The 23,370-nt window shown below is 37.8% G+C and overlaps 2 protein-coding genes across 3 annotated transcripts; both read left to right on the forward strand.

The window, feature by feature from the left end:
* Positions 1-5,383: 5,383 nt before the first annotated feature.
* LOC137956750 (uncharacterized) lies at positions 5,384-10,867 on the forward strand. The gene is made up of 8 exons (XM_068804355.1): positions 5,384-5,806; positions 6,111-6,216; positions 6,639-6,731; positions 6,838-7,033; positions 7,755-7,930; positions 9,371-9,621; positions 10,344-10,534; positions 10,634-10,867. The coding sequence occupies exons 1-8, from the start codon at positions 5,449-5,451 to the stop codon at positions 10,799-10,801; spliced, it is 1,539 nt and encodes a 512-aa protein (XP_068660456.1). The 5' UTR covers positions 5,384-5,448; the 3' UTR covers positions 10,802-10,867.
* A 1,221-nt stretch (positions 10,868-12,088) lies between these two features.
* On the forward strand, positions 12,089-21,095 carry LOC137957136 (uncharacterized). Of its 2 annotated transcripts, none has more exons than XM_068804865.1 (9): positions 12,089-12,183; positions 16,218-16,533; positions 17,347-17,472; positions 17,899-17,944; positions 18,043-18,125; positions 18,288-18,365; positions 18,705-18,758; positions 18,859-18,975; positions 19,075-21,095. In XM_068804865.1, exons 2-9 carry the CDS (start codon positions 16,255-16,257, stop codon positions 20,752-20,754), a joined length of 2,463 nt encoding a protein of 820 aa, XP_068660966.1. In that variant the 5' UTR covers positions 12,089-12,183; positions 16,218-16,254; the 3' UTR covers positions 20,755-21,095. The 2 variants fall into 2 exon arrangements, with proteins under 2 accessions (XP_068660966.1, XP_068660967.1); XM_068804866.1 differs by having other exon boundaries at positions 17,350-17,472.
* Positions 21,096-23,370: the final 2,275 nt, after the last annotated feature.

Below are 23,370 nucleotides of genomic sequence, written 5' to 3' on the forward strand. Positions count from 1 at the left end.
TTTTAAATTACAATTAGAGAGTTTATACTTAGGATATCTAGAACATGTATTAGTATGTGTGATAAAGTAAGGAGTTTAATACAAAGGCCTTTCAAAGTGTGTATATTTTGTTGTGAACTCAAGAGTATTTATTTGAGAATATGATTATAACATAGGTATCAAATGTTAACATGATATAAGTAGTTTAAACAAAAAACCACTTAAAAGAAGGGTCATGTATGATGTTTTATGAGTTAGAATTTAGGCGTGATAATTACGGGTGGCATCTAATCGAGCCAGTTTGCGAGTAGCGAGTAATTCGGTTCCAGTTCAGTTCGGTTCGAGTTATAACCATATGGAGAGAGTTGGACTCATTAAAGTAAATGAGTCGAGCTCGAGCGAGCCGTGGTTTGGTTTAGAAACTTGTGAGTCGACTCGTTAGTTAACGAGGGCTCAGAGTTCGGAGTTGGGAGTTGGGCATTCGGCAACCTTCGTCTTCGGGCTTCGGGGAATCATCGAGGATAGGGGAAACGCAAACAAAGTGAGAAATTGGAAAGATGATGTGCTCGTGTCACTGACATAGATCCACTATACTGCTCCCCATTTGGAAACGCGAGTAAGGAGAGATGTTCTACCACATTTTGTAATTCTTAAGCCAAATAGTAGATCCAAATGCCCACCATTATTACTTGCTTTCTGCATTTCTTGTTTACTTGCTTTCTGCATTTCCTGTTAAATTATCCATTAACGATACCATTGATGCATGTTTTGTATTTTTGCGACTCATCTTAATGAATCGCATGTCCCGCGTTTCTCCCTCCCCCCGAAGCAAAAAAAATCCCCTCATTTCCCTTCTGATCTCCCTCTCCCTCGGCCTTCGTCTCCCGACGATTTTTTTCGCCCCCTCTTCTTCTTCTCATCATCGCTCGCTTCATTCCTCTCGTCTTCGCACTACCTCCTCATCGTCTTCGCATCTCCTCTCCCTATCTCTCTCGGCCTCTCTCTTACAATCAACGAGTTACAAGTTTAGTACATATAAATTACGCATGTTCAAAAGTAATAAGAGTAAACCATCATTTATCGTTCCACATAGAAGTCGATATGGCATCTCGAAATTGTGCGGCTCTTGTGGATTCTAATGCACTCTGCCTCCGAATGTTTGTTAATTGGCTACCCACATCCTCAAGATCATCGCAATCGTCACTGTTTGTATCATCCATTGCACCTAATTGGACCGCATCACCTCCTCCACCGAGCTCGCCACCCGAATCATCATCTTTATCTTCAAATATATCATCATAATCTTGTGCACGTATATAATTGTGCAATATGCAACAAGCATGTATAATTTTCACCTGGATCTTAAAAGAAAATGGAGGAGTGCCTCTTAACATTTGAAATCGATCTTTTAAAGCACCAAAAGTTCGCTCAATAATATTCCGTAAAGATGAATATCTTCAGTTGAATAATTTTTTTTCATTTCTAGGAATATTATCTCCAAATTCTAGCAAATGATATCGGGTTCCACGATATGGAGCCAAAAATCCTGGAAGATTTGCATAACCAGCATCGACTAGATAATATTTTCCTATAATAAAAATTATATACCACATAAAATAATTGAAGATAAAATAGATAAAAAATTACTGCATAAAATTATATTACTTACCTTCAGGTACAAAGATTTTATCTCGACGAGTCAATGCATCCTTCAATACTCGATTTCATCAAATATAAAACATTGAATTTGTTAAAATCTTCGAGTGTGTGCGTTCCGAATGCCGTTTGACGTAATCAGAGTGAAGTTTGAGGATTGTATCCAATACCTTGTTGAAATACTTACTTATCGTCCAGTTTGATCTATCAAACATCTCTGCTGTGACACTATACACTTGTCCTTGACCAACAGTTAGGAGTAAATATGCAAGTTGTTCTTCAACTGAGATGGTCTTTGTGGCTGATAAAAACCCTTTACTAGTAAGTATATCTGCGAATTTGTGAAATACCAGTTGGTTCATCCTGTAAACTTTCCGAAATTTAACTGAAGATTTGTCTAGTGCCTTTTGCAAATATAATGGACCATTCATCCCACAAGAACGTGGTACACGTCTGTTGCAATGGTACAGATAGTATCTTTCCATGGCGATCAACAAAGTTGTGAATGCAACCATAGTTGCAACCTTTTCATCATCTGTCATAGTATCCATGGAAATCCACAAATTCAATCGCCTAAAATTCATAAACACAAGTAACATCAATCTTCAATCATGACCTATTTGCAATCACACCTATAAACAACCATATTCATTCACATTCCCACATCCTACATTCAATCACATTCTACATTCATCCACATGCCCACATCCTACATTCAATCACATCCTACATTCATCCACATTCCACATCCTACATTCAATCACATCCTACATTCATCCACATTTCCGCATCCTACATTCATCCACAGTCCACATTCCACATCCATACTCAAAACACCATATTCATCTATGCAATATATAAACACAACAACATATCAAATTTAAATACAAACCATACTAATAAGTCTTGCAACGTCATAATTCAAATATCATGCCTACTACATAATAATATTCCAAAAAAATAGTGTATTCATAACACATTACAATTAGTTTTCAAAACAAAATTTAAGCCACTTGACCCGCTCTTCCACTGTCATTTCCGTAAACATGACCTTCTTAGTTGGTGTATCCAACCATGAAGGAGCGCGATACTTCAATTCTGTAGGCAAGTCCAGGATTTCCCTGAGGGCTTTGACCCAATCTCTTACAATATCGTCTTTCATCATGAAATTCTCAAATGTTTTAGCAATTCGATCTATTGCATCAAAGATTCTTCTACTAGTGTCATTATCGGGCATTTCAGTTCTTTTTCTACGACGACTTGAAGATGACCGTTTACTTCTTTTAGATTGATTACCTAGAGACTCATCCATGCTTAATAATAGTGATGGAGTATCCCTAACTATATCAACATCCTCTGGCTCATCCATCGGGACATGTTCCGATTCACGGATCACCTCATCGCCCTGATCTACAAAGGTTGCAGCTCCTGACCCTACCGCTATTGTGTTTCCCACCACCACAGCTAATTTGTCGTACAATGGGCAGCCTTCATGTCTGTACTTCTCAGCATCTTTATGCTCCTACAAGAATAAAACATCATTTAGACGTCTTGGAATAGTGTTATACTAACGCGGAAAACATAAAAAATATTTTATAGTACATCATGTAGTCGAGCCATACAGATTTACTGACCTTTATGTAATCAAGCCATACAGAATTACATGCAGTAACTCGTTGTGTGGTTGCATCCCAACCAAACCCACTAGTGTTGATACAGCTCGTTACCGTTTGGTATGTTTTCTTCCATGCTCTTGTTCGATTCTTCACCTGCTCAACAGTTTTTTTCATGACTGTGTCTTCATTGAACTTATTTACACAATCTATGTATACGTCATGTTTCTACACCCCATTAGGCAACTTGTTCCCTAGATTGACCTGCTCGACCAAGAGATCGAGCATTTTGCTATCTTCATCGAATGTTCAAATATCATATGTTCGACGACTTGGTTGTCTTCTTGCAGCCATATATAATCTAAATCCGAGACGGTCCTCACGGAAAAAACTTTATCAGATAACCTTTACTCGTCACGGAAACACAAACCATAAAAAAAAAAATACCAACACAAACCATTAAAAAAATACCATGTGGTGGATATGTATAATACCCGAATCTCCTCACCACATGGCAAAAATATTCCATAGCACTTAAAAAATTTTCAACAACATTCTCCACATTTCAAAATTAATTAAATTATTTTCACTAATGCATATGCACTAAACAATGAAAACACACACACATCAAGTCCAAATTCACCGAAGACCCCTAGTAGAGCCCCATATAACTTCGCAGTCACTATGAACTGTACCTCGTCAGTGATGGGGGTCGGGTTTCGTTGGCTAATGGACGCCCGTGTAGGTGACTCAACCTTGTTTAAACACTAATTCCAGAACTGAATACCTTAAAAACCCAAAACCCTAAACCCTAATTCCAAACCCAAAACCTAAAAAACCATAGAGCTTAAAAACACAAAACCCCCAAAACCTTAAAAACCATAAACCCCCTAAACCTTAAAAATCTTAATCCCTAAAATACCCTAAACCCTTAACCTAAACCCTAAATCCGAAACACAAACCATAAAAAAAAAAAAAAACTAAACCATCAAACCCTAAACCCTATCACCTACTCAACTCTAAACCCTAAACACTAATTCTAGGACTTAATACATTAAAAGGCCTAAACCCTAAACCCTACACCCTAATTCCAAACCCTAAACCCAAAAAACCTTATAGCTTAAAAACCCTAAAACCCCTAAACCTTAAAAACCCTAATCCCTAAAATACCCTAAATCCTTAACCCTAAACCCTAAACCCTAATTACTAGACCCTTAAATACCGAGCAGCAAACCCTAAAAATAATCCATACACGAATCAAGAATTTAGACTATAAATCGTAACCCTAATTCCCAAAATAATGCACAAATAACCCCAAATTATGCATTGGAAATAAATTTAAATAAAATAAAACACTAATTTAATGAAAAAAATTAGGGTTTAGGCATACCTTTGGGAAAATCCGAAGCCGAAGGGTGAAATCGATGCCTAATCGAAGTATATATTAAGCAATCGATGCCCAAAAGTCCAAAATCGAAGAAAATTGAAATTGAAATGGGAAAATCGAACGAAATCGGAAGGTATTTTCGGGGGAAAAGAGACTAGCCAGAAAGAGAAGGGAGTGGGAGGCCGAAAGGGAGAAGAGAGGGAGAAGACAGAGAAGAAAGGGAGGTCGGGAGGGAATAGAGAGAGAGAAGCGAGGGAGAGCGAGTCCGAGAGAAGAGAGGGAGTCACGGAGACAAGAGAGGGGGTGCGAGAGAGAGAGGGCGAGGCCGAGAGAAGACTGAGAGTTGAGGCCGAAGACAAGATGGAATTGAGATGGTGGCCGGAGACAAAGGATGAGATCAACATTGGGGGCGCAGGGAGACGAGCGAGAGAAGGGAGTGCGGGAGAGAGGAAGAAAAAATGATAAATGACAACGCGTGATGGGGGGTGCGAGGAGAGAGAGGGAAAAATGTGAGCGTCGCCCGTCCTTCAATTCAAAAAAGATCAAAAAGGGCCTTCTTCCACATGATCGAAATTAAACCGTGGAGATGAAGGACCCTTCATCTCCTGCATCGAGATGAAGCTTCATCTGCGCTCCACTAACGACTTCAAGTGTTGAAGGGCGTTATGTGGTTGAATCTCGTCCCCCCCCTTATGTGGTTGAGATAGTAGCATTTGTCTTTCTCTTGATTAAACATCTCCGACGGCTTTAACCTTTGTTCCAGCACGTGAGTCCACTTCCGAGTTCCGGCCAGCATCTCTCTCTGATGAAATCATGGTGAAAATTCGTACATTCTCTTCCAGCAGACCAACTCCATCGGATCAGCGTCATATTTTTCGAATTGCAATTCTCTCCAGACTCTTAACCTTCACCCTGATATTCCTCTTCCGTTCTCTTGCCTCGCCGTATGACACCTCCGCTTCCATAAACCCTAATTGTCTCTCTGCGATTACCACCAGCAATTCTCAATCTGAAGCCATTCGCTTCCCTCGCATTGCTTCAGCACTCGAAAGCAGCATTGTTTGGGACGGGGTATACTTTGTACGTATCGCCCAATGCGGATACGAGTATGAACAAACATACGCGTTTCTGCCCCTGGTTCCTTTATGCATTCGCTTCCTGTCTAGATATGGTAAGTGAACTTTATCTTTCTCTAATGATTTCACTTGAAGTTATGATGTTGAATATTGTTGAACATCCATTTTAATCGATGCTCAAATAAGATATAGTTCCGAGCTTCAACCATTGGTGATAAGTTCTCATTGTGGTATTTCTGCTTATTAGTTTTTTAATGGGCCGGGTTATAAATGATAGAGCTGAGCCACTGAATGGAGGTGGATTCATTTAGCTGACACCCGGGAGTAGCTCATATTTGAAGGTTTTGATACAAGGAGGAACTTATTCATGCTTCTTATGGATCATGTGTTCTTTTGCAGTCTTCGGCCTATTGATTCCTGTTATCGGGTATAGAGCTGTATTGGCCTTGTCGGGCTATGTAACAAGTAATGTAGCATTCACATTTGCTGCAGTTTACTTGTACAGGTGATGTCCCTAAAATGTTTCTTTTCCTTTGTTAATAATTTCATTAATTGGTGAGCCTTTTTTTGTCCCCCATGCACACTACACCTATACCTGGTGAGAATTGAACCTAAGATCTCACATAGTTATTGATGCTTTTTTATTCCATCGACTGTCAGAACGCCAGTAACCAAAGAAAAATAATAATCAATTGCTCCCCACCTCTGGAGCCAATTGGACTGGTTTGCTGTGGTGCATGGGGTCAAAAACACCGTTTGGATAACTGGTGGAAATCACTGGGATTGCCAATGGATGATCATCTGTACTGACTACATATATAAATACTATCTTTTTAATTTTATTCAAGCCACAAACATGAGGATTACTTATGCTTCGGCTGCAGTCATGAAATTTTGGAGAAGATGAAATATCTTTACTTCCTACAGGCTTTCGTGTCTTGTTTTGGAGGACTCTGAAGCTGCCTTCCGAGCATCGATTTTCTTTTGCTTCAATCCAGCTTCCATCTTCTATTCATCAGTGTAATCATCTCATCTCCTGCTGAAATGATCCATACCTTTGACTTCACTGATATTTCTCAAAAGAAAAGAAACTTAGCTAACTCTGGCTTTCTCCATTACATGGCAGATATTCAGAGAGCCTGTATTCCCTAGGTTCATTTGGAGGAATGTACCACTTACTTACTGGTGCTAATACTATGTCCATGCTCATGTTTGCGCTGTCTGCTTCAGCAAGGTCAAATGGGGTGCTTAATGCTGGTTATTTCTGTTTTCAGGCATTGCATCTGGCTTATGATGCCATATTCCAAAAACGTAATGCCTATGTAAGTTTTTGATTTTTGATTTTTGATTGTTTGTTTTTAGTTTTATTTTTTTGGTATGCTGCTCCACTAGGATAGTTTTCAATTGCTTTCACTCAGATCCTGGACAACTCATCTTGTTGTTGATTCTAGTCTATATAAGTGAGCTGATGTGCACTGTCTTTAAATTAAAGTGCTTATTCCTGTAACTTGATTTTATGTTCAACACGTTTTATTTATTTATTTATTTATTTTTTTATTATTTGTGCTCTTCTTAGTTCCATGACTTGAATCCTGTCAATTGTTTAAAAGGATGTAGACATTCTTTCAAGTATCATCAAATTTAAATGTAGACAAAGCTGTCCACAGACACAGTTTTCATCTAGCTTTGGTCACCACTAAGGTTTTGATCGTGCAAGTTGAGACCATCTTTCCAGGAATTTGAGCTATTTTTTCTGATTTATTATGAAATTTGATGGACGAAGTCCTGTGTCAAATTCAGGCATGTTTAATTATCTTATGAATTTAAAGAAAATTTGGAATATAAATAAAACAGCTTCTTGGATTAAATAGAACTCAGTTTGTGATATATTATTTCTGATGCATATGGCCCTCTTACACTGATATTTGCAGTCCCTTTCATCTTTTAAGCATTCTTTGGATTATGGCAAACCGTGCAATAAATTTCTCTCTCTCTCTCTATTTTCTTTTTGATGCAGTCTAATATTTTAATCTCCGTTTGAAGGTGGCCTTGCAGAGAATCATGATGGCAACTTTGCAGACTCTTTGTATATTTTTTCCATTTATTGCATTTCAAACTTATGGATATTTGAATATTTGTCTTGGAAGCGTGAATGAATTGCGACCTTGGTGCAAAGCAACTGTACCATTATTATATGATTATATTCAAAATCACTATTGGTATGTTCATCTCTCAAACTATGTTGGGCTTGATTAATGGATTTTGTTCATTCATTTCCTTTAAAATTTTCATGCCCACCTTTATTAGTGCTGATATATAAGTGTGCGGCAAATGTCAGGCTAGTGGTCTGAGAATTAATAGCATTGTGGTGGAAGAATACTCCCACATTGGTTTTGGTTTTGGTTTTGAATGATCTTAACAGGAATAACCTAAATTTGGCTTGTAAGTTTGGGAGGAGCCATATCAACATTATCATGCCCGTATCTATAATCTCTATGACTCATGGTGTTCTATGTAGGCCCTTTATATGTTGTCTATATCTTGGATTGGGTTGTCTCTTTAGGCCTAACATGATGGGGAGTGTTGGTGGATAATAAGTTTCACCAATTGGTGGCTGTAAGTTTGCTCTATATTTTAGTTTAGTTGTCTAAAAGCAAGAGTTATTGTGGCAATAGTCCCACAGTAGTTACGGGCTTGGATGATCTTGGACTTATTAATTAGGTATAAAATTTGTCATTTTGGGAGGAACCAACTCACATTAGCACACTTGAAGTGATTTTTAGCCCAATATGATAATTACTTTTGACATGTAGAAGTTTATAATGTCATTAATAAGTAAGTATGCATACTCCCTTCTATACTTGCCCTTTTTTTTGTTCTATTTCTTACATATTTTCATAATATACCCTAAACTCATAAATACCTAGTACCCTTGATGTTGAAGTTTGTTCACAAAAAAAGCTCACAATTGGTTTGGATGTGGACCACTTATTGGTGGGGTTGCAATTTTTCGATGTTTTAACCCTTGATGTAGCATATGGTGGTCTTTCAAATATATATTAGATTTTTCTTTCTTTTTTCTTTTTGAACTGTCCCTGTTAACACCCTTGTGCAGCAAGTGGGCGTCTGCTGTTTTTGTTAGGAACTTCATGTTAGGTGTATATAGGCATATTTTGCGATGTTATGGGGTGTGCAAATATTTATTTGAAATCTCATGGGATTATAAGGAGTTATGCAATAATCCAGGATATGTACGTAATTGCCCTATTTTAAGTTTTGTACATTATGTTATGCAGGACATAATGTTTCTGAAAATGTTCATGTGTAGTGTAATTTTTCTTAATATTTTAGGTAACATGTGAATGCAATATGTTACTTTTAGTTTCACAAAAAATGTCATTTTCTTAACAAGTAGGGAAACAATGTACCTACTTTTTATTTCTACCCCTCAATTTAACACTGACTTATCTTCAGAATCAATCAGTCCTTTTCTTCCTAATACGTTCAAAGAAAGTGTAAATTAGCAATTGGCATACCTTTCCAACTCGAATCAGTTGCATAGGTCTTTTTCCTTGGTGCTTTATATTTTTGTTCTTGAAATCACCAAAAATGAAATGAAAATGTGGTAAATTCTTTGATTGTTGATGCAATTTTTTCAGGGGAGTGGGTTTCTTGAGATATTTCCAGCTGAAACAATTACCCAACTTTCTTCTTGCATCTCCAATGTTGTCTCTCGCATTTTGCTCGGTTGCTAAATATCTGAAATTAAGACCTGAAGTCGTATTGACTTTGGGTTTTCAAGCTTGTCAGAATGAAAAAGAGCATGCTTCTATATTCTATTCTTGGGAGACAGACCAGAGACCCAATGGCTCTCAGAGTACAAAGGGGGCATCTTCTATTACTATGAGAGGTATTTGTAAGTTTTACTAGTTTCTTGGCTGGATCAAATTTCATTTTTAATGCAGCAGTGCTATTTCTTCTCATTGTTATGGTCAGATTACTCCTGCAGATTGAAAAGAAATATATTCACAACATTTAAGTGTAGTCAGATTTTGTCATTTTGTTGAAGTATATTGCCATTACTATTGAGGGCATAAGACTGAGCTTGTAGTTGTGTGGCTTGGCTTGCTGTTCAGCATATCCTTTCACAATTATTCCAGCTTTCTTTATTTATTAACTTTTTGACTGGCTGCTGGTAATAATTCTTAGGGATGGCTCATATCTCATGCTTAAATGTGAAGCATGATGTGAAGCATGGCTGCTGTGTGTTTTGGACAGTCAATTTGTATGCAACTATGAGCTTTCAGATGTTCTGTCTGAGCTGCCTTGACATGCTACTCTCTCTGTTGCATCTTACATGATAGTAGTATCCAGGCTTTCCACCAAATATTCTTCTTCTTGACCATGAACACACATTTGTTTGGTTCTTTTTCAGAAAATTAAGTTGGTAGAATGCCAGCCATGCTGAAACTTATTATTTCAGTGCCAGCAATAATAAGCATAACTAATCAATATGATGGCATTAACTTATATTTATTCCGCTTATTTGACAGGTCTTGTTCTCTGTTTCTTCTTAATTGTATATCGAGTATCACCAACTGTATTTCCTCTTACACTCTATGTTTGGAACAGAACCTCAGAGTCTGCGAAAGAAGAAACAGAAGATCAATGAAGAAATTTCTGAAACCTCCGGAAATCCTATACCAGCTAGCACCAATGTGCACTCTTCTGCAATGCAAGGATATTCTTCCATTTTAGTCCTGCCATTTGTTTTACACTTAGCTTTCATATCTGTTGTGGCCTTTCTTGTTATGCATGTACAGGTTTGTCATTCTTTATTTCTACACTTTCCCTTCCTAACTAACTGAGAACTATCAGCTTCTTTTTCTTTAGTATGCGTGACACGCCCAACTTTTTGGCAGGTTGCCACTAGGTTTCTATCTGCAAGCCCTCCTATTTACTGGTTTCTCTCTTATTTAATGGTGTCCTCCGGCAAGGGCAGAAGATGGGCTTACCTGGTCTGGGTATATTTTATTACTTATATTCTCCTTGGCAGCTTGCTGTTTTCAAATTTTTATCCTTTTACCTAATAAGCTGCTGTATCATTTTTGTAGTGTTTGTCAGCAACCCTTAACTGGATTCAATCAATAAAAATATATGTTACCTCAATCAGTAATCAAAATTTGCCTCTTTGTCTACACTTGGCAATTCGCTTTTTTCTCGCATCATCGCATTTCATTAGACCTTAGCAGTGCCTGGAAGGCCTCTAGTGGAGTCCGAACAGGAATGAAATAGTTTGTCCAGAGTCTCCAGATGCATATTCTTCTGAGAATTGCTTCGCACTGTCCATCTTGTGCAATGTGCGCGTCAATTCCCAAGAGGTGAATTACGGAACGTCTGACTCGCTAGGTCGATTGTTTTTTACTCGGGTGAGTTGACTCTGAATTTCAGTGAGCGAGTCGGTTCTGTAAGGAGGAATTGCCCTATATACTCGACCCGCCATGGAAAATAAGATTCGGGCAGGTCAGGAATACGAGCGAGGCCGAGTCATGGTTCGCCTGCTAAATACCATTTGCCCCAACTTAGGCCCTTAACTTTATCTAATTATATATTAACTAATTAATTATTAAATAACTATAAGTTATACCATAATCTATTATTATGGAAAGGATTAGTCGATAATTTAAAACAATAAATACCGATAATAATAATAATATGATTATTAATAATAATAAATTTATAATAATAAATTTATAATTATTAACTAATAAGTATTAACTTAATACTTATTAAGTACTAATGGAGTTATAGTAATTAATAAGTATGATAACTATTACTAATTAATACTAATAATATAGATATAAAAATAATTACTAATTATTAATTTATTATCAATCTATAAAATAGAGCAATAAATATTGGTAATAATAGTCAATAATAATAACTAATAATTATAATAAATTTATAATTAATATAAACGATAAATAATAAATGTAGATTAATAGTAATGATGAAGTAATAATCATCACTAATTTTTAATTTATTTTAAATCAATAATTTGGATCCATAATAATTAGTTTAAATTAATAATAGTTAATACTAAGAATAAATCGATAATTAATAAAAAGACATCCGATTCGCCTGAGCCCCCTCCGGATGGGGTGAGCCGAGTCGGGTCCCGATCCCTCAATGGTTTGACTAAGACCAAGAGAGAGGAGATTAGAGAGTGTTCGACCGACCGATTTGGACGATCAGACGAACGGTCAAGATCATCACAAAACTGTAAAGGTGCGTTATTGTTCACTGCGTTTGTCTGTAAAGGAGATTTCAGTAATTTGAAGCATCTCAGGATCGCCTTTGACTGTCTTCGGTTCTGTGCTCTTCTCTCCTATTAGTGTCGGACTGTGAGAACTAACGGCTGCCTTTAGGGTTTCTCTGGTGATGCAGCTTCACTTCGAAGACAATATGTCAGGTACTTTCTTTTACTACACGCTATTCTTTTCTTAGCTGAATTTTCCCCTCTCACTGAAACATTTGTTCGTCCATCTGATGATTTGCTGCTTGTTGGCATGTGTTGTTCAATGTTTAAATTTTGTACAGAGAAAGGAAGGATAACCTTTTTTTGGGGCCTTAGCGTTCATTATATATCCAATAAAATTTCTTTTCTTGATCCCGGAAAATGTAACAGTGGTTATTTCGTTCAATATAAACGGTTATATGATGAGAATAATCACGAGAAGTTTTAAAAAGCGAGAAGGAAGTGGGGGCACCTATCACAATTCTGGACTTAAGGACATTGTACTGGTTTGCATACGTTTGAAAATGATCATTTATCGAAATGCTTCACATGACTTTCTATATCTTAAGCAAACAAACTATGAGTCTAGGGAGTGGGTTCTATGATTCAGGAGCCCAAAGGACAAGGGTGGTTCTCTATCTGAAGGATACGGTGTGGAAAGGGTCTTACTTGAAAATTGAAACGTTTATATATCTCTGGATTTCTGCAACATGTTCAAATACATGCGGGTATGCAAAAACCTGTTGTGCGCAGAAATTTTTGTGAAGTGATTGTAAAGAGTTCAAATTTGTCTCATGAGTTTCAAGTAAATTTACTGTTTCATTGGCATGTGCTACGAGCGTATGTTTACATTTTCTTTTCCTAATTAAATGTCCGTGTTCACATTGTTGCTGGTGTCTACAGCATTGTGTTGAAAAAATGGACCTTTTCCTACTAAGGTGAAATCTCATTATATGACCATTGAAACATTTTGTGTAAATATATACTATCATGGATATTTAACTAAGTTGTGTTTTCAACCTGTTATCTCCTCCAAGCTAACAAAAAGTACAAACAGAACAATTGTTGGTAAGAATACAAACACAGAAGCTGAAGTTTCACCATATATGGAAAGGAATTATCTGTTTGATTCTTTGGGTTCTTACTCCCTGTTGCAGTTTGGCTCCACCACTTACACCTGTGGCCAGTCGCATTCGACCAAGGGCTCATACTTTCTGAAACATCATTTCTTTTGTTCTTTAATTTTCTTTTTCCTTATAACTAGTTTGTTTTTTCTTTTCAACTCTTACATTTGATTTGTTAAAGCTGATCACCATGGTAATATTAACCATGTTAATGAGGAATATATTATTTGCCAATTACATAGTAAATGGCATAAGTTGAATGGAGTATAGGGTAAACTTGAAAAAGACATCAGTTGTTTATGTTAATCTATGGAAACACAGCTGATAATCACTTAGACCTGTGTGATTGTGCGCTGTGCTGCTTGTACCCAGTGACTTTCCATTGTATGGTTGTGTACGTGTTCTGTTGCTGCTGCCTGAATTAGTATAATTTTATGGGAGATTATTCTGTTACACTAGTATATAAGAGGAATGCTGGTTTCCACCATGTTTTATGTATCCTTCTACTTGGTTTCCATACCATTTTTGAGACTTGTTACATTCTGACACTCCAAGATGTCTAGTAAAGAACTGTTGGTGCTTCTTAGATGTGAGGGACAAATACAAACTACTACTACCACAGGGCGTGGGTATGGGCTACAACCCAAAAAAGAGAAAATTACAAGTACAAGAAGGCTATGTAAATTACAATAACATGGAATTGAACAAGCAACTTAAATGCTTAATAACTAAGCCAGGAAGGGCAGTTCCTTTTCTTGCAAGGCTGTTTGTGATGGAGAAGCAGAGTCAAATGTAAAACTTCTTCCATTTGGTCCAGCAGCCTCCAGGGTGGGTTTACATAACGTCTACACTATGCAATTACTAGGATGAATCTCCTTCCATGACAAGAGGGGCACTGAAACTGTCACGAGCTAGGCAGATACCTTTAAGGAGGGCATAGGTTTCCAGTAGCTAATAAATTGGCATCTCCAATGGGAGCAGTATGTGTGAGAACTTGTTTTGCACCTAGGGTCATAGAACACAGGACAGAAACCAGCCGGCCACAGGTTTCCCTTAGCACTCCCATCAATGTTAAGCTTCATTGAGTTGTTCAAGGGGGATTCTAAGGAGAGGTAGTCAATGGCCGTGAAGGACAGATAGTAGCCATTTTGGCCCAATATTTTCTGATGTATGCACTAGTGAATTTAGGGAATTCCTTATGAGTGAGGACTCAAGAGAGCATGAGCCAAACAAGCTGCGTTGAGGTCTCAGTCTTGCTGATAACTAGGGGTGGGTATCAGGTTGGATTAAGAGGGGAACCAGACCAAGCCGACCCGAAAAATCCCAGTTCGGGTTTTCTTCTTCACTCCATGGGGTGGGGATGGGGTTGGGGAAAAAATCCCGCACTAGTTCGGGGAAGGGACGGGTTTTACCAAACTCAACCTGATGCCGAGACTTCGACCTAACCTAACCTAATTAAATTATATACACTTTTTTAAAATTAAAATTATATATTTAACAATAAAAGAAAGAACTTCTTTAATTTTTTTGGATTTTTATTATTTATTCTTTATATAGTATAATAATTTTTTATAGAGATTAATTTTGTAAAAGAGATGATTAACTGTTTCGTTAACCTCCCACAGCCTGCAACTAGAGCTGATTGTCATTGTGCCTCTTCTATATAAGTTGTCATAAGTAGGAATTTTATTTTTAATAGCATATCAGCCAAAAAAGAGAGTTTCCGGAGGTCCTAACAGTTGCCAGACCAGAACAGCAATGACGCATTGATATGTGGCAGTTGACCATCTTCTCTTGTAAAAATAGGTGACCAAGAATTCATCACTAGTCTTCCACTTCCAGAGAATGATACCTTTGGCTTTACCCCTTAAGTTTTGACTCTCGAAAATATTTTGCAGGCTGCTAGCACTCAGGCTGATGTGAGGTCATACTTTGCTTAGTTATGACTTAGCATCTATTTAGACAAACATCTTTCTCAATGGAACTTCTCTTTACATGCCAACAGTAAATTTTGTCAGATGAGCCTCTAGAATATGCAGGAATTTTTATCTCATTGTCTGTATTTCCCTTTGTAAACATTCTTTCATCATTTGTCTATGTTGTGGCTAGCATTCAACCTCTTTCTCTTGAAGCAATGCTTGGGATATAGAACAAAGAGAGAATAAGAGGCGTGGCAGACTATGATATTTATAAAATTCAAATCTTCATGTCCAGGAATAATGATTTTCCCTACATTATCAAGTAATGATCCAGAACAAGTCTTGTAGGTATACGCTATTTGCTTTGGGATATGTGCTTCTATTGAAGTGTTCTTCGAGCTTTGCTTGGTGGTTTGAAGATTTGTGGACAATATTTTAATCTTTCGCTTGTTGTTGAGGGTGATTTTGCAATGGTAGTAGGGTAGCTCTCTTCAAGGTGTTTCCCTTGTATTTATTAGCCTATTTATTATGAGATTGTGGATTTAAGTTTGGTCTCATGATATAAGAAGTGAGGGTGGACTTCTGTTCTGCATCTCTTTGAAGGTGACAATTATGCAATTGATACTGGTTAATATTCTTGTAATTTCTTTAAGAAGTGTTAACTATATTGCAATCGTATTATTGTGGGTGATCATTCCCTTTAGATATGGGATAAGTCTTTTATATTCTGGACAGCCTCCTGTTCTTGCTTTGAACTCTTTTATATTCTCTCTTTAATGAATTTTCTCGTTTTATTCAAAAATATTCTTGCAAATTTTGCTTAGTGGGGTTGTTGTTTGCTGATTGTATAGATATGTTCCCACTTTTCCTTTCTTTTCTTTTTTTTTAAAAATTGATTTTTTTTTTTTTTTTTTTTTTTGGCTGTCCTAGTTTTGTGGGTGGCCTGTTTTTAATTTCTTCTTCTCCTTAATTTCATCATTCTAAAAATAACATGTCTGAGAACCAGCATAAGTAGCATGTAGGCATTGTCAATATTTTTAATGTCTTGGTTGCTTGTTCAATATGTTTTTTTGAATGCATTCAATTTTTGGGCATCATGTTGTTAGTATTGATAATATAGACTTTAGTAAGTTTCTTTAGGCTTATCTTCTTCTTGTTCTGGCAGTGACTTCTTATTAGTTTTAGACGTAGCTGTTTCAGAGATGGCTACGAAAGTTGACCAGACACCTGCTGTGTTCGTATCTACTTCATCAACAGTATCTGCGAGTAGTCCAAAGGTTTCTATGTTTGGAAAGAAGTCTGGGTTTGTTATACCAAAAAATAAACTCTCAGGCTCCTTGAGAGTCTTTCGAGGCAGCAGGAAGTTAGAAGATGGTAGTTCTTCCAAAGAAGACACTAAACAAGTTCACAGGAAAACAAAATGGGGTCTGGATCTGACTCAAGATACCTCTGTCAGAATGGGCAGAGCCTTGGCATATCAGGTGAATTGATTTTTTATTTCTAATTGCAAACTACATCCGTCAGACTTGAGTTATTCATATTTTTATGTTTCTGTAAAGAAGTTTTCTTGGACAAATATTTTACTTTTCCTGATGGTCAATCCTTTTCTAATTCATTGGGGGTTAGAACCTTGGTCCTTTTTTTCTCTGATATACTATGTTCCTCAATCACACTGGGCATATGCTGTGTATCTCTTGGCTTTCATTTTTGTTCAACTTTTTTTCTCTTTTCTTGATGTTTACGCTTGGTGAGCTTTGTAAGCTATTTAAGCTCTATTTGGCCTTCTTCTTGTAATGTCTATTTGTGCAAAAGTTGCATGAGGTTTCCATAGGGAACCATAATCTGAAAACCTTAGCGCTCTAGACTTTACCAAGTAAAATTGTCTAAATGGCATTTATAAAGTTCTTTTTTTACCTCTTGCAGTGTCAGGAAACCTGAGTAAGTGGGTTTCAATCTGAACAATTCTTGCTGGAAATATGTAGGTGCAAAATGGGTGATTTTACAAGGATAGGTTTTCCATGTAGAAACCCCTTTTCCTGGAATAAGTTTCCGGTTAGAAGTGCATTTCCTGCATTTCTAGGAAATGACACTAACTGGGCCTTGGGCAGGGGGCTATGCTTCTTGCCCTCCAACTCATGGAAGGAAGTGGCTTGCTCCACATCTGGTAGTCGGACTTCCTCTGTCCATTGATTGCCTGAATGTTAGTGTCTTCCTTGTGAATTTCTTACATTGAAGCTTCCGTTCCAGGTGCCATTAAGTGATATTACTGCCTGTGTGGTGGTAAAAATTTTAAGCAGGCTCGAGTGGAGCAAATTGCGAGGCAACTGAAAGCAGGAGATGAGATTGGAGATAGTCAGGACTTGCAGTCACCCATTCAGTTTGCAGATAATGAATCATCCAACCAGCAAACTAAGAATGAGGTGTGTAATAACTATTTAGCTCCTGAACCAACTTTTTTGCATTCTGCATGATTTTATTTTGGGTGATTAATACTGATTTGTCAAGAAAAGATAAAAACTAAGATCACACTATTGCTCTTATTGGCACTTCCAAACTTGGTCCAACCAATTGAAGGTCCCACATATGATGTGTATTCTTGGAAGTCATCATTTGGTATATCAAGAAAATTTCCAATTAGTGACATTTTTAGAACATCTCATCCATGGTGGCACCTTTCTGGATGCTTGTGGTACATGTTGCCTGTGCATAAGACCCATGGAATTTGTGCTTTGAAAATATTTGGGTGTGTTCTATGAAGAGGATTCCATCATGGGCCATGACCCTTGTTCTTTTATTATCTACATATTGTAATTCGAGTGTTTTTATAGTTCACTTTAAACCTGCAGCAACAAAACTTTGAACTACTGGAATTGGAAAGACGGGAAGCTATTGGTATCTTCAGTGGCTTTTTTGAGTTTCTATTTGATTTTGCTAGTTATGTTATTTAGCCTGTCTTTTCTGTGTTTAGAAGTTGTAATTTCCATTTTTAGGCGAAATATTACGTTTAAATCCTGATTACAAGGCCCCACCTGACTACAAACCATTGCTTAAAGAAGCCAGAGTACCTGTTCCTGTAAGTGTACTTCTGATCATTTTGGCTCTTTTATATGATTTTTATATTATTTAAATTAAGCATTTGGCTTCTATTTATCTGTTTCTAGTTGCCATTGATTGCCTTGAATTTTTAGCAAAAACAAAAAAAAGTTCACTTTTCATTATCCTAATACTTCTGCAGCTTAAAGCATATCCCGGATACGACTTTCTTGGTGTCCTTTTAGCACCTGAAAGCAATACTCAAAAGCGATTGGAAGAAGTAAGCATTCCTTATGCAAGTTATATGTTATTGAAGCTCATCTTCAGGAAGATTTTCTTGTAGATTCCAGTTTCCTTCATTTATTTATTATTTATTTGGACTTTTTTTATTCATTTTCTTTCTATATATGCATGTTCTAATTTTCAGATGAAAAGAATGAACTTTTCTGTGATATTCTCAAAACTATGGAGCTCATCTTTCTATTGTCTATGGCTGCCAGAAAGTAGTTTCTTGAGTGTTTATTCAAAGATGTCTCTATATCACTGTTGTTACTTATTCAAGCTGCACTAGTTTATGTAGAACTCAGTCTTTCTTTGATATTTTTCTTTTTAAAACCAGGAAACTGGAGCTAAAATAAGAGTTTTGGGTAAAAAAGCAGATATCATGGAGGAGGTAAACATTCTATCAATATATTTTTTCCACTGGTTTTTCCATTTTATCTTTGGATCTTTGGACCCAATCTCTATATGGTTGTATTGTTTCTTATATTCAGAGGGAAATTACTTTGGCAGACAAGCATCAAGAGCTTTATGTTCATATATCTGCAGACACATTTGAAAAAGTTGATGCTGCAGCTGCTCTTATAGAACTTTTAGTCACCCCAGTATCTGTGAGACCTCTATACCCTCTCAATATACATATATCTGCATATCTATGTACACACAATATCTTTAGCAACTATATTGAAGTCATTTCTTTGAAATTATAGGGAAATTCAAATACAGCTGGGACAAGTTCTACTTCAGATTCTGGTGATAATGTGAAACTAGCTGATCAGAATGTGTCATCTGGTTTCTTGGTGCCAGAAGCCTCTGGAAATCAAGGTTTGATGCGACCAATGGTGGGACTTGCACAATCTGCTCCTCTGCAAGTTCAGTTTCAACCTTACCCAAGTTCTTGGGCCCCATCAGGTCAACTTCAAACTCATATACCTGCTGGCTCTGTTGCATCTCCCAATTCACGTTTAGCCAACCCTCATTTTCCTCCTTCTATAGCCAATATTTACAACCCACCATATTTTGGTGCACGCCCTCTGACCTCAATAGGAATTCAATCTTCTTCTGTAACTGCATCTCCATTTGGGCCTGGATCACAGCCTTCCATGCATGGTTTACAGTATCCAATGAGTCACTTCATCCCTCAGAGTACCATGCAACGCACACAGGCACCACAGGCTTATACTCCTTTACCTGCCCAGCCAACTTCTAGTGTCCATCCTCAGTTTAGTGCTACATCAATTGCTACCCCTTCAGGATCTGATTTTAGACCTCCTGCAACCTCAATGCTGCGACCTGTGTCATCAGCATCACCTCGCCCAGTTTCAACTTTAAACCCTCCCACATGGACTGGTGCATCACCGACCACTGCTCACGCAAGGCCCTCCAACATTGTCCAAACAGGTCCCAACTTGGTTCCACCAATGAGGCCTCCTCTTACAGATCCACACTCAATTATGCGTGCAACTGCAGTTAATGGGGCTGCTAATGTTACTCCTCCAGCTACACCACCAATGAACCATCCTTTAGGCCCATTATTTACTCCTGCCCCACCTCAAATTGTTGGTGGTTCGTGGTTATCAGTGTCAGCTCCACCTGTCACTCATCCTGCAATGGTTTCATCAACTTCCATAGCTCATGCCCCATCACCAACATTTTCACAGCCACCACGACCAGTGAATACATCACCTCAAGTCTTAGGTCAAGCAGCCAATTTATTGCAGCCAATGTTGGTGCAAACTCCAGGACAAATTGTGCCACCATCACCTCGCCCCATTTCAGGAAACTTACCGAGCTTTTCACCTATAAAACCATCGATATCTAATCCACTGACAATTCAATCGATGAAATCCCCAAAACCACCTGGCCCTAGCACCAGCGATTTCACTTTTCAACCTCTTAAAATGCTGCCGCTGGCTTCTCAAGCATCTCTGAGGCCAAGTAATCAGCCTCCACCTCTGAACACCCATCCAGGTCAACAGCAACTTTTAGTTAGGCCTCCTGCACCCCAAACGCCGCCCTTCCAACCGGCTGTGAGCAACCTGACTACTCTGAGAATGACTGGATTTCCTCAGCCTCCCGCTACTAATCCAGTGGCTTGTGCTCCTTCAGGCCTTATAGTTCCTTTGGGCCCACCTCCAAGACTTCCAGCTTTTCAAAATTCTGCAGCTCGGACAACTCAAATGCGCCCTACCGGCTTCATGTCGGCTCCCCTGGGCAACAATCTAGGTGGATCTTTTCCTGTTCGGCCTGGAGCTTCAAATACAATCAGAGACGTGAACATTATCTTCCAAAACCAACAGCTGGGAAACAACCCCTCATTTCCTGGTTCGAGAATGGCTTCAAGACCATCAGGAGGAAATCAAATATATGATCCATTTTCACCCACTTAAACACTCCTGCAAGACTAGATGCAGAGAATGAATCTAGGAAAGTAAGGATGCCAGAGAGCAAGGAGGATGGTGTTACCATATGATGACTCCTGTCTACATGGTATTAACGTGGAAATTCAGGAGATTGGAAGATTTTTTGTGGCGGTAACTTCCTAAATTCAGTGAAGGGACGCACTTGTCTGGTTTTGCTGTGCAAATGTAATTGAATGCCCCTTATTAGGACACAGTAGTACAGTGGATGATAAGGGTTTTGAGATCGAATCAGTAGGTTCTTCTGTTGCTGTCTAACTTTATTTGTTTTTGTTATTTTTGGCTGCTAATATGCTATAATCTCCAGTACAGATTTGTGAACTGAAATTAGCTGCAATGACAAAGTAAAAATTGGAGCAAAATCGTTAAAAACTCTTATGTTTGTGCTTTCTTGGTTTGTTTTTTCCATTGTTTCATATTGGAGTTTTCCTGTCCCCCCTTAAACGTTTTCTGAAACATGAGAAATTGAGGTGAAAATTCCTTCTCTAAAAATGGTGAAATATTGAAAAAAATTAGCCAAACAGAAAATTTTCCATTTGTATTTCTTTCCTATTATTTCCTGTCGGTATAAACACATCTATAATTGTATTTGAAGAAGATTTTCAATAAGGACGATAGTAATCACCTTGTGAACAATGGCATCTATAGCTCGATGATAATCCCAGAGTAATGAAGCACTTTGTAGCTTCTCTTTTCTGCGTTGCTTCTTTTTCCTCTGATTAATAGAACTTATACATGAACATAAAACAAATAAGGAAGAAGAATGCTTACAAGTCTCGAACTTCCTTACCAGAACTCAATTTGAGATGGAAAATGAATTTCGCCGGGAACGTCTAGATTATAAGAGTATTATTTGAGGACTTATTAATAGTACTTTGTCAGTTGGTATACAGACTTGGGTATTCGACCAGGGTTACAAATGAGGTTGCACACTGCATACATGAGGTAGTTTTCCTGAAACTACAGAAAGTGCACCTGATACTTGGGGCAGCATCAGAGGAAAACAACTCTCATTAGGATGACGATAACAGCCATAATGCTTCAGACAGATCTAAAGTAGAAACTATCAGCAAAACTAAAGCAGCTATCAGATCCGAACAAGAAAAGTTAGAGTGGCACCAATGCCAAGAAACATACACTGAAGGCTGTTCTTGGACCTGCCCTCTCAGAGCACATCATATTGGAAGCAGGCGTGTTCCAAACATGTTAATTGCTAATGAGGGTGGTAAGATTTAAGATGATACAATTCAGGTTTTGGCTCAAGCAGTTTCAAGGTTTGAAGACTGGCTTGTGAATGTTATGTCTGGTTAAAAAAACCTTGAAACTGGCTTGTGAATGTTATGTCTGGTTAAAAAGTACCTGAAGGAGACATTCTGATGCAGAAGAGGGTCAGAAAGGAAGAAAAGTTTACCTGCTTCCCAGGTTATTTGATTCTGCTTGTGCAACATCTTTTATAAAACATACCATATTTAAACCAATTTAATTAGTCAGATCCTGAATGGACTCTGAATCAGTTGGAAAATCTTGAATAGTATTTTATTTGATTCAGAGAATTTATTATCTTTGTCTCAGTTACAGCTGATGGTTTCTCTTACTAGAAATGGAAACAGTGGAGACAGTTTATGTTAACTGCCTCTGATCGTTTTCTGAATCTGTCTGTTTGAGAATATTTCTCTTTCACAAGCATCTTAAGATTGTATTTGAAGAGACCGATATAGACTCTTCAAATTGAAGATCTGTAGATGTAGAAAAGAGGTAATTTGATGTTAGAGACAGCCTTATTTACTTTCAACCAATATTATTAAAACCGAACCAGTTATCAAACCGGTAGGATTGCTGGTTTTTATCTAACCGGATTAGACCAGGTTCAACCATAGATTACACCAAAGGGTTGTATGAACCCCTACTCATGGGTTGGGTTTTTTTCGGGGACCAAGCTAGGGTTCGAGTTTTGAGAAACCCGTACACGAGCCTACCCTTACTCGTGGATATAAGTGATGAGGAGCTTGGATAATGGGTAGAACAGCCATCGCCCTAACCAAGAAACAGAATCCATGTGGGACTATTCCTTAACACTCTCCCGTACGTGGATAATTTGGGAGGAGGTCCACATATGAATACATACTCTAATACCATGTTAATTTGTATAATCTTTCTCTCTCTAAATTCAAAGGAGCCAAGTTTTGCATTCCCATTTAGGTGAGACTCCATGTATTTAATGAATGAATGGAACCGAAACTGCGGGTCAGGTGCAAATTTTCCTAAACTCAACCTGTAGGGATGGATTAGGTTTAAATTGGATTTGGATAGATTGGGTTCAAGTTGGGTTTATGGGGACGGGAGGTGGACATGGTTGTGAGGATGAGGATCAGATAGGGGTCCGATTTAAGGTTTCGAGACTTTGTTGGATTTAGGTTTCAGGGTCACAAAGTCAAGTTTGGATTGTAGAAAACCTAGATAAACTATATTTCACTATCGGATGATATCATTATGACATCACATATAAAGAAATAACTATTTCAAAAAAATCATCTATGAGTCTTCCTCTCATGAGATTCCTAATAAACTCTATCATATTAATTCTCC

The sequence above is a fragment of the Aristolochia californica genome, unplaced genomic scaffold, assembly GCF_029961685.1.
Source record: "Aristolochia californica isolate CCGP_79_NKW_82.1479 unplaced genomic scaffold, dmAriCali1.0.hap1 SCAF_2, whole genome shotgun sequence".
In the NCBI taxonomy this organism is placed as follows: domain Eukaryota; kingdom Viridiplantae; phylum Streptophyta; class Magnoliopsida; order Piperales; family Aristolochiaceae; genus Aristolochia; species Aristolochia californica.